The sequence below is a fragment of the Telopea speciosissima genome, chromosome 8, assembly GCF_018873765.1.
Source record: "Telopea speciosissima isolate NSW1024214 ecotype Mountain lineage chromosome 8, Tspe_v1, whole genome shotgun sequence".
Lineage (NCBI taxonomy): Eukaryota > Viridiplantae > Streptophyta > Magnoliopsida > Proteales > Proteaceae > Telopea > Telopea speciosissima.
This window is the reverse complement of record NC_057923.1, coordinates 53853627-53864876: the sequence shown is the minus strand read 5'-3', so window position 1 is coordinate 53864876 and position 11250 is coordinate 53853627. Positions and strand designations below refer to the sequence as shown.

General features: G+C 42.0%; 2 protein-coding genes and 1 pseudogene across 2 annotated transcripts; all 3 read left to right on the top strand.

The window, feature by feature from the left end:
• The first annotated feature begins 229 nt into the window (after positions 1 to 229).
• On the top strand, positions 230 to 1408 carry LOC122671924 (annotated as a pseudogene).
• A 3525-nt stretch (positions 1409 to 4933) lies between these two features.
• Positions 4934 to 5847, top strand: LOC122671932 (chalcone synthase-like). Its single transcript, XM_043869421.1, has one exon. The coding sequence runs from the start codon at positions 4934 to 4936 to the stop codon at positions 5669 to 5671; it is 738 nt and encodes a 245-aa protein (XP_043725356.1). The 3' UTR covers positions 5672 to 5847.
• On the top strand, positions 5693 to 6109 carry LOC122672446 (chalcone synthase RJ5-like). The gene has a single exon (XM_043869917.1). The coding sequence runs from the start codon at positions 5693 to 5695 to the stop codon at positions 6107 to 6109; it is 417 nt and encodes a 138-aa protein (XP_043725852.1).
• Positions 6110 to 11250: the final 5141 nt, after the last annotated feature.

Below are 11250 nucleotides of genomic sequence, written 5' to 3'. Positions count from 1 at the left end.
TGATTATAATAAAATTCAAAACTCTAAGTATTGCTTGGGCGCATATGGATCCATTCAAACTTCCTACTTCTATAAAACCCCATTCATCTGTCTTGCTATTTCATCCAAGAATCATCATTGCTATTACTTCCTAGTTTTAATACATACCCTTTCCTTCCATCTTAATTCATTTCTCTATTTCAGATTTTCCCACCCTTTAGATCGATCGATCCAGCGATCCACACAAGCAATGGGATCATCAGTTGGAGAAATCTCTGAAGTGCAGTGCACTCAGGGTCCAGCCACAGTGCTGGCCATCGGCACAGAAAATCCATCCAACTGTGTTTATCAGCCTGATTTCCCAGATTTTTACTTCAGATCCACAAAGAGTGAGCATATGACTGGATTGAAGGAGAAGTTCAAGCGAATCTGTGACAGATCTACAATTATAAAACGTCATCTCTACATGACTGAGGAAATGATCGAGGAGAACCCCGACTTCTACAACCCCATGGCTCCAACACTTGATGCTCGCCAAGATATTATGGTTGTTGAGGTTCCCAAGTTGGCTAAAGAAGCAGCTTTAAAAGCCATCAATGAGTGGGGACAGCCCAAATCAAAGATCACCCACATTGTATTCACAACCATTTTTGGTGTTGATGCACCTGGTGCCGACTTCCAACTCATCAAGCTCCTTGGCCTTTCACCCACCGTCAAACGTGTGATGATGTATCATCTAGGCTGCTACGGTGGTGGCAGTGTCCTCCGTGTTGCCAAAGACCTTGCTGAGAACAATAAAGGTGCTCGTGTCCTCGTTGTTTGCTCGGAGTTAAACTCAGTTAGTGGCTTCAAGGGACCTACCGAGACCGACTTCCACACCTTACTTGGGTAGGCAATCTTCGCTGATGGCGCTGCTGCTTTAATAGTTGGTGCAGGCCCTGACACTTCAATTGAGCGTCCACTATTCCAACTCGTCTCAGCGGGTACTCGAATTCTCCCAGACTCAGATGATATGGTTGAAGGCCATTTACGTCAAACAGGTCTTTCAATCAGCTTATCCAAGGATGTAGCCAAAACTATTTCTGGGAACATCGGAAAATGCTTGGAGGAAGCATTCAGCAAGATTGGTATTAGTGATTGGAACTCCATTTTTTGGGTGTCTCACCCTGGTGGGCCGGCGATTTTGGACCTGATTGAAGGGACCCTTGGTTTGAAGGAGGAGAAACTCAAGGCATCAAGAAAAGTGTTGAGCGAATATGGTAATATGTCAAGCCCCACTGTGATGTTCATTTTGGATGAGATGAGGAACAAGTCTATAAAGGAAGGGAAAGCCACAACTGGAGAAGGGTTTGATTGGGGTGTGCTATTAGGGTTTGGACCAGGTCTAACTGTGGAGACAATCATCTTGCGTAGTATAATCCAGGCTTGATAATCATACCAATTTATGTTGATTGTGGTTACACTCTGTTCTATGGGGTATTCTGTATGGATCTATATTTTGTGCCTTCATTGCTTTGGTTGTTTGATCCCTTGAGTTCTTTCCATTAACATTTGGGGGAGGGAGGGACCAACTCGTTTATGTGATTTTGGTTTTTAACTTGCATTTATTTTTAGTAAGGGCCAAAGGCCCTCTTACCTAATAAAGTTACTATTTTTGTATTTGTTTATGCTTCGTTTGATAAAATACTAAGTCAAAATTTATTGAAAGAACACATAGATGTTGGACTGCATTTTTCAATTACAGTGTCTATGGAGTGAACTCTTTGGATGGTAGACGAGCTCTTTGGGTTGTTCTTTCTTTGATGGCCAGTCATATTAATGTCTCATGGGTGATCTTAGGAGACTTTAATTCGATCCGGTTTCAAAGAGAGAAGTTGGGCGGATCTATGATTTCCCAAGTAGCGGCAAACGAATTTAACAAATGCATCTTTGATTTGGGATTGATGGATCTTAAATGGAAAGGCCAGTTCCATACTTGAATAATGATAAGGTGGGGTCGGATCGTATATGTTGCAAGCTTGACAAGGCCATGGTTAACTATAAGTAGTTGGATTCTTATAGTGTTGATTTTCTTCCACTATAAAAAATTGGGTTTTAGGAATGAAAAAAAATTGTCCTACTGTGAATTTTCAAAGCTTTTTGGGGACGAAAATAATTGTCTTGCTTATTCTGTCATCATAAGAAGCGTCCCAAATGCTAGCGATAGATGAAAACCAACCATTTCTAATAGGTTTATGATGGACAATTTATTTTTTGGCACAATTATTAATCGTCGCGAAAAAACTAAATTAGGGATGATTTTTTACTAGGAGTGAGACAGGGCCGGGTTAGGCTGGGTTTTTTAAAACTCTAGCCCAACCCTGAGTCCTCTTAGCTCAATCCAAGCCCAACCTGGCCCTAGGTCAGGCTGAGATATCTCAACTCGTCCCAACCCCGTCGAGCTCAACCCAACCCGATTTTGGCAGATTCAAGCACACCAAATTAAGTTTGACGGTATTTAACTTCTTGATATAAATCAGATTTAAGCAATCTTGGACTTATTGGAAAGCTATCAAAACAAAGCTTTCTAACAAATCCAAGATTACTTAAATCTCATTTATATTGAAGAATTATGTTCCGGTCAAACCTTATTTGATATCTTGTCCAAGAACAATATACAGTATCAAACTTGGATCAAAACCACAAATAATATTTTAATGTTCTCTATGTGAAACTAATGCATATATGGATTGAGTTTTAAATGTCAAAAATAGGCAACACAACAAGAATTAGGGCAAACAAACAACTTCTGGGCCTCGAAACTAAGGTTCGAGTTAGCTTGGAGAAAATCTCAAGTTTCGACCAAGATATGATCGAAACCGAGACAAACTTGTTTTTTGACTGATCGAAACCTAGTCGAATCCCGAGTTTTAGAACCTGGGTTTTGACACCCTTAGACACGACTCTTAAGCACGGGAGGCTACTATCTAAGAGCTCTCAACATCATATGAAAGACCATACCAAATTTGTCTGCTTTACCCCTCAAACTGCTTGGCATTCCTTTCATGACAAATAAAATAAGCCACTAGAACCATTCCTATACGCCACACCTCCTTCATAACAAGATTCCTTGCCTTGTGATTCCACCATGAAAATAACTCAATAATAGCGACATTGGTAGTAACCCATGGCACCTCAAAGCACGCCAAAAGTGCTCCAAATAGACCAAGAAAAAACAGTCTAAGAAGAGATGAGAAGCACACTCAACTGCGCCATGACATAGTTCACATCTAAAAGGTAGCGGAACCCCCTTGGAGCAAATCATATCATCAAAAGATAATTTCCGGTGCACTATCTTCTAACAATAAATAGACTGCTTTTGTTTTTTTTTTTTTTTTTTTTTTTTGTTTTGGCTAATGATCATTTGTATATAAAGAGAAGAAAAAATAAGTAAAAGATAAATATGAAAAAAAAAAAAAAAGGGGAAGAGCAGAAACTCCCAAAAACTCAAAAATAGACTGCCTTGGCAGTGGAGCTTTTTGCCAGAACATCCGCACCGATGAGACTTTTAGGTTCCTTCTTCGAATCTTCTCTACACTAATAAAACCCTAATCAATCTCAACCACCTATCTAATTAAATTCCTATGATTGAGATTAAGACCTACTTTACTTAGGGATGTAAACGGATTAGATTCGGCTCGGATAGTGCTATATCTGCATCCGTATCCGATTAGCTTTCGGACGGATTCGGATAGTGCTAAACAGATATGGACACGGATACGGATCGGATATTTTATCCGTTTACATGTAAATATAACTTTTCGGATAGCTATAGCCTATCCGTATTCGCATTCGTTTAGCTTTCGGACGGATTTGGATAGAGCTAAATGGATACGGACACGGATACGAAAACGGATTTCAGATATTCATTTACATAATTACATCCCTAACTTTACTATGGGTTTATATAAATTATTCACGGGCTTGGGCTAACCCATCAACCAAATAAAAATCTAAAATAATTAAGAATCCTAAAATTATGCCCATTTATATTAAACAATTAATCATATGTCAAAATAAATAATAAGATGCAATTTGGGGCCTGCATTGGTAAGGCGGTCAGTTTTGCATGCCCCTATGTCAGGGGTGGGTGGACATTTCACCCCCTCTGTATTTGGGCGCAAGCCGAACATTCCCCAACAAAGAACAGTCCCCCATTATATTAAGAGAAAAAAAAAGAAGGAAAAAGATCATAATAACCTAAAGGAAAAAAGTTTGGGAAGACACCAACTCAAAAGTGAAATTGAACACTCCCTCACATATCACTATTCATATGAGGTGGTGATATGTCATAAATGCCCCTCCACCTTTTGTTAGATTCTAAAGGAAATTCCCTTATCGGTTCACCTATTTTTTTATACACAATCGTAACTCGATGGATACAAAACATTGGAGGCATGGTCACATTCACGTACGTGAATGTATGAAAATGACTCACAGCCGTTTAGATGGAATCCAGACGTTTTCCTTGAAACCCCAACCATTCAAGTGTATCCACTTGATAGCAGCAACCCATATATATAAGTCAGTGTGACTGACGGAGTCTCATTCAAACAAAGATGAATAATTGGTCCACAGTCACTGATTAACATGAATATTGATTAAGATGCCCTAAAATTTAATTATTAATTTGTTTTATTTTCAAAATAGAAGGAGTTTCAAAAAAGGCAACTTCCACCAAGTCAAAGTGATTATAATAAAACTCAAAGCTTGGAATTGCTTGTCCTTGTGCGCATATGGATCCATTCAAACTTCCTACTTCTATAAAACCCCATCCATCTGTCCTGCTATTTCATCCAAGAATCATCATTAATTGCTTGCTAGTTTCAATACATACCCTTTCCTTCCCTCTTAATTCATTTCTCTATTTCAAATTTTCCCACCCTTTAGATTGATCGATCGATCCACACAAGCAATGGGGTCAGTTGGAGAAATCTATGAAGCGCAGTGCACTCAGGGTCTAGCCACAGTGCTGGCCATCGGCACAGCAAATCCATCCAACTGTGTATATCAACCTGATTTCCCAGATTTCTACTTCAGATCCACAAAGAGTGAGCATATGACTGGATTGAAGGAGAAGTTCAAGCGAATCTGTGACAGATCTACAATTATAAAACGTCATCTCTACATGATTGAGGAAATGATCGAGGAGAACCCCGACTTCTACAACCCCATGGCTCCAACACTTGATGCACGCCAAGATATTATGGTTGTTGAGGTTCCCAAGTTGGCTAAAGAAGCAGCTTTAAAAGCCATCAATGAGTGGGGACAGCCCAAATCAAAGATCACCCACATTGTATTCACAACCATTTCTGGTGTTGATGCACCTGGTGCCGACTTCCAACTCATCAAGCTCCTTGGCCTTTCACCTACCGTCAAACGTGTGATGATGTATCATCTAGGCTGCGACGGTGGTGGCAGTGTCCTCCGTGTTGCCAAAGACCTTGCTGAGAACAATAAAGGTGCGCGTGTCCTCGTTGTTTTCTCGGAGTTAAACTCAGTTAGTGGCTTCAAGGGACCAACCGAGACCGACTTCCACACCTTACTTGGGCAGGCAATCTTTGCAGATGGCGCTGCAGCTTTAATAGTTGGTGCAGACCCCAACACATCAATTGAGCGCCCACTGTTCCAACTCTTCTCAGCAGGTTCTTGAATTCTCCCAGACTCGGATGATATGGTTGAAGGTCATTTTCGTCAAACGGGTCTTTCAATCAGCTTATCCAAGGATGTAGCCAAAACTATTTCTGGGAACATCGGAAAATGCTTGGCGGAAGCATTCAGCAAGATTGGTATTAGTGATTGGAACTCCATTTTTTGGGTGTCTCACCCTGGTGGGCTGGCGATTTTGGACCTGATTGAAGGGACCCTTGGTTTAAAGGAGGAGAAACTCAAGGCATCAAGAAAAGTGTTGAGCGAATATGGTAATATGTCAAGCCCCACTGTGATGTTCATTTTGGATGATATGAGGAACAAGTCTATGAAGGAAGGGAAATCCACAACCGGAGAAGGGTTTGATTGGGGTGTGCTATTAGGGTTTGGACCAGGTCTAACTGTGGAGACAATCATCTTGTGTAGCTTAACCCAGCCTTGATGATCATACCAATTTATGTTGATTGTGGTTACACTCTGTTCTATGGGGTATTCTGTATGGATCTATATTTTGTGCCTTCATTGCTTTGGTTGTTTGGACCCTTGAGTTCTTTCCATTAACATTCGGGGGAGGGGGGGAGGACAAGCTCGTTTATCTGATTTTGGTATTTTGCATTTAATTTTTAGTAAGGGCCGAAGGCTCTCTTACCAAATAAAGTTACTATTTTTGTATTTGTTTATGCTTCGTTTGATAAAATACTAAGTCAAAATTTATTGAAAGAACACAGATGTTGTTTTTGCATTTTTCAATTACAGTGTCTGTGGAGTGAACTCTTTGGATGGTAGACGAGCTCTTTGGTTTGTTCTTTCTTTGATGGCTAGTCATATTAATGTCTCATGGGTGATCTTAGGAGACTTTAATTCGATCCGATTTCAAAGAGAGAAGTTGGGAGGATCTATGATTTCCCAAGTGGCGGCAGATGAATTTAACAAATGCATCTTTGATTTGGGATTGATGGATCTTAAATGGAAAGGCCAGTTCCATATTTGAATAATTATCAGGTGGGGACGGATCATATATGTTGCAAGCCTGACAAGGCCATGGTTAACTATAAGTAGCTGGATTCTTATAGTGTTGATTTTCTTCTACCATAAAAAATTGGGTTTTAGGAACGAAAAAAAAATTGTCCTAATGTGAATTTTCAATCGCTAAATCTTTTTTGGGACGAAAATAATTGTCTTGCCTATTCTATCTCCATAAGAAGCGTCCCAAATGCTAGCGACATTTGAAAACCAACTGTTCCTAATAGGTTTTTGAGGGACAATTTACTTTTAGGCACAGTTATTAACCGCCGTGAAAAAAACTAAATTAGGGATGGTATTTTACTAGGAGTGAGGCAGGGCCGGTTGGGCTGGGTTTTTTAAACCCTTATCCCAACCCTGAGTCCTCTTAGCTCAACCCAAGCCCAACCTGGCCCTAGGTCGGGCTGAGATATCTCGACTCAGTCCCAACCCTGTCGAGCTCAACCCGACCTTGATTGATCCTAATCGGGCCGGGTTGGGCCAGGGTAGCCCAGATTGACCCTGATTTTTTCTAGGGCATGGTTGGCCCTGATTGACAAGTCTCATGTGATTGGGTATTGGTTTGTTTCATACTCAATCGACTATTAGACTTTTCTTTGGGTTAGAAAACTTAGCCTAATCTTAAAATCTAAATACTTTTGTTCGATAGATAATTAGATACTAAACAAAAATTGCAAAATATAATCAATAAATTGCAAAATATAACCCACATTGTATTATCTAGGACCCTTGAGGGATGCAGGGAACGCTCGGCACGAGACCATGTCTAATCCCCCATATAAGGTCATCATCCCATTGAAGTAGTTGATGTGGTCATTGGGGTTTGTGGTACCACTGTAGAGTTCGAAGGTGGGTAGCCCGAACCTGGAGGGGAGTGTGGCTGCCATGATCTCTGCCGAGAATGGATGTTACCCAGGTGTCGAGGGTGTCTCGCTGTTGGTCTGCTTCTTCAATCCTTCTAGCTTCTCATCTAAATCTCGGAGTCTCTTGTCTAGCTCCTCTTCTCGTGACTGTCCCTCACGTCTGGCTGGATGTTCACTGCGACCTCACTCTCGACCTCTCCTTGAAGTTTCCCCCCGTCTTGAGTGTTGGCGGGATGGCGAATGGTCATGTCGTGATGACCCTTGGTGTGAACGTGAGGGGCTTTCTTCTCGATAAGTCTGGCTGCACCTTGGTGTGTGACTTCCTCCTAGTCGTCCTTGGAACACCATCCTCCTAATTGAGCCTTCTGGACTGGGTACCACGGATCGATGCGATGGTGTTCTCCCACTGTTTGACCGTATTGGGAGGTCTGCTGTTCTCCTAAGATGCTAGGAGGGATCTCCCTGCTGTTTGGTGTGCCTCTCTAACCTATCACCCCTGGGAGGTGTCCTCCTAGGGCTCTGCTCCCATCAAGGATCTATCCTACGATGGTGGGATGTTGCACGCTACCTCAGGTAATCACGGAAGAGTTGTTGGTCACGAAGGATTTGGCGCTGCAAGTTGTTGATCTGACCTACAGTCGTCGGTGCATTGGGATCAGGTGATGGCTCCACGGTGGCTTCGATGGCTGCTTCGGGGTTGAGGTTAACTGCCTCAGCCTGGTGGTTCTCTGGGATCTCTTCCTCGTGAGAGATGTGATCATTGACCCTGTGATGTGAGCCCTCTGGAGGAGGTGATCCATTCCCCTCCCTCGGGGCATTGTTGGTGGAGGGAGCGGTCTTCTTGCCTCGTGGTGCCATTACTGAACAAGTATGGAACACAAGCTAGTAGATATGATGGTTAGCATCGTTCCCATAGACGGCGCCAATCTATTGCGTTAGAAAATCGTTCAAGGGTCCTTTCGAGTGTTGTAACCTGCAAAAGAACCAGGGGATGACAAAGGAGAACCAGTGTGGTTCCGGCCTAGGACTCTCCGATGCCAAAGTGAGATCTCCTGAGCAAACAAATGAATAATATTATTCAAGATGGGTTGATGGGGTAGAGTACCTTCCCTTTTATAGTAGAGTGTGGCACTGTGGAGAGTCCCGGTTGATGTAGAGTGGCTTTTGTAGTCGATAGAGACCCTAAGTAGCAGGGTTCATCCTTGACTGGTTGTCTTCCCGTGAAACGTGGTGTCATGATAGACCTGGTAGTCGTCTTCCTGAGAGACGTAGTGTCATGATAGACTTGGTATCCTTGATGGATAGACCTATCTACGTGGTAGATGAGGTTCTCGGAGTATGAGTCCGTTTAGACTACTTGATTGATAGGCGGTGGCCTAGAGTCCTTCGTGATGTGAGCTGTTTTGCTGATGGTGGTAGTCATCGCCATGTTCGATGGAGACCGCGCCCAAAGGGGTTCGTCCCTGGGGTAGACTGCGCCTAGGATGCCCGCGCCAGGGGTCTTCAGTCCATGCTCGGGGTTTACTCCGCTCCCTGGGTAGTTGGTGCCCTGAGTCTTCGGTCCGCTCCCAGACAGTCTGCGCCCAGGGTTCGGTCCTCGCCTGGGGTTCAATCCGCACCAAGGGTAGTTGGCGCCTGAGGTCTTCAGTCCGTGCTCAGGTAATCCGCGCTGGGCTTCACTCTGCTCCCTGGGTCTTCGATTCGCGCCCAGGCAGTCCGCTGCCAGGGTTCGGTCCGCGCCAGAAGTAGTTGGCACCTAGGGTCTTCAGTCCATGCCCAAGCAGTCCACGCCCAGGGAGCTTGATATCTCCTCGATCTACTCAGATGGGGAGAAGCCAATTTACCTAGGTATAATATACAAATCATAAACTATTCTGTCATAGAATCAATTCTGTGATAGAACAAAGTGAAAGGTGGGGAGAAGCCAATTTACCCATAAATAAACTCCTTTGGGACAGCGAAGGTGAAAGGTGGGTGTAAGTTGGGATATGAACAGAGGCATTTGCCATCATTTGCCATCATTTGCCATCATTTGTCATTTATGATGTTATGAGGTATGTGCAACTGTAAGGGTATTTATGCAATATCCCTTCATATGTTATAATATAATCCTACTTGTATTAATGCCCAGGTTGTGAGGGGCAATCTAGTAATTAACCCATCTGACCTAAACCCTAGTTTCCTATAAATACTAGTTGGAGGCAGCAGTCTGGGTATTTCAAACTAGATACTCAGGGTGTAATGCTTTAAGCAAGGAAAAATGTTTTGTGTTGCCCTCTTCAACCATTACGATAAAGCAACCAATTGCAAGGTTTGAAGGTCACGCAATAAATGTTGATTTTGCAAGAAAGGAAGAAAAAAAAAATTCTGAAGAATGAGTTGATTAATCTATATTCAAGGATATCAAGCGTCCAAAATATTCCACAGAAAATTGGTTGTAGGGGATGGGGTGAAGAGGGTGGCTGGAGGGAAATTCGTAGAGCTAACAGGAAGGAGCAGCGAAGAAGAGGGATGGTGGTTGTAGGGGTGGGGAATAAAAAATTAAAAGGTGGGAGTAGGGAGTGTGGTGACAGTCGCCGCTGCAACCTCATCCCCTGGTGATGGACGCCGATGGAGGGAGGTGATAACATGGCTGTAAAACGCTAAAATGGGAATAAAAAAATAATAAAAAGAAAAAAAAAGACGCAAAGGGTAGTTTAGATTATTTCCTTTCCTTAGCTGTTATTACTCTTATGGGGATTTGATAAATCTTTTCAATATTTTAACTTATGGTTGTAAAACATAATTTATTTCCCTATTTTAAGTTCTATGTACATCCCAACAGGCATAGACTTCATGTAACCGTCTCGCCGAACTCATTTGGAGTCGTTAAAAAGGGATATCAACCTTCGGTAAGTTCAGAAGCACCCACAAGAAGACCCGATCGATGCACGTTGTACCTACACCAGCCATTATGGGCGAGCCTCTAAACATGGAAATGGATGAATTGATCGTTGGAACTAAGGATGGTGAAGGTAGCAGGTAGCTCAATACTTATGACTAAATGATCAATGGTGACAAGCATATTATTTTTTCAAAAAAAAAAAAAAAAAAATTTAATAATAAATAACATAAAATAATTTGATCATTTATGCATGATAATCTAAGCTTACCTGAAATATACACGATCATGTAGCTGAATCTTTGGCCTTTATTTTTTTTTTTTACACAAAATATCTTGATCCTCCTATTGTCACACATGGCATTTAATTATTATATATTTTTTTTGTCTCAACTACGAGTCTCGCATGACCAATACAGAAACCACCCGTTTCCTTCGAATCCCAACTACAACAAGAAGTCAAGAATCCATATAAGTGAGTGTGACGGAGAGTCTCATTCAAACAAAGCTGAATTCAAGTGGTCCACAATCACTGCTTTGCTCAATTCAATGGATAATCTTTGACTTAGTTTCCTGAAAAAAAAAAAAAAAAGTTTCAAAAAAGGCAACTTGTTTCCAAGTCTAAGTGATTATAATAAAATTCAAAACAAGGTTGCGCACTTCAGCCAAAGGATCCATTCAATCTTCCGACTTCTATAAAACCTCATGCATCTGTCTTACTATTTCATCCAACAATCATCACTTGCTAGTGCCAATACATAGCCTTTCCTTCCATCTGCATTCATTCCTCTATTTCGGATTTTCATACCCTTTAGA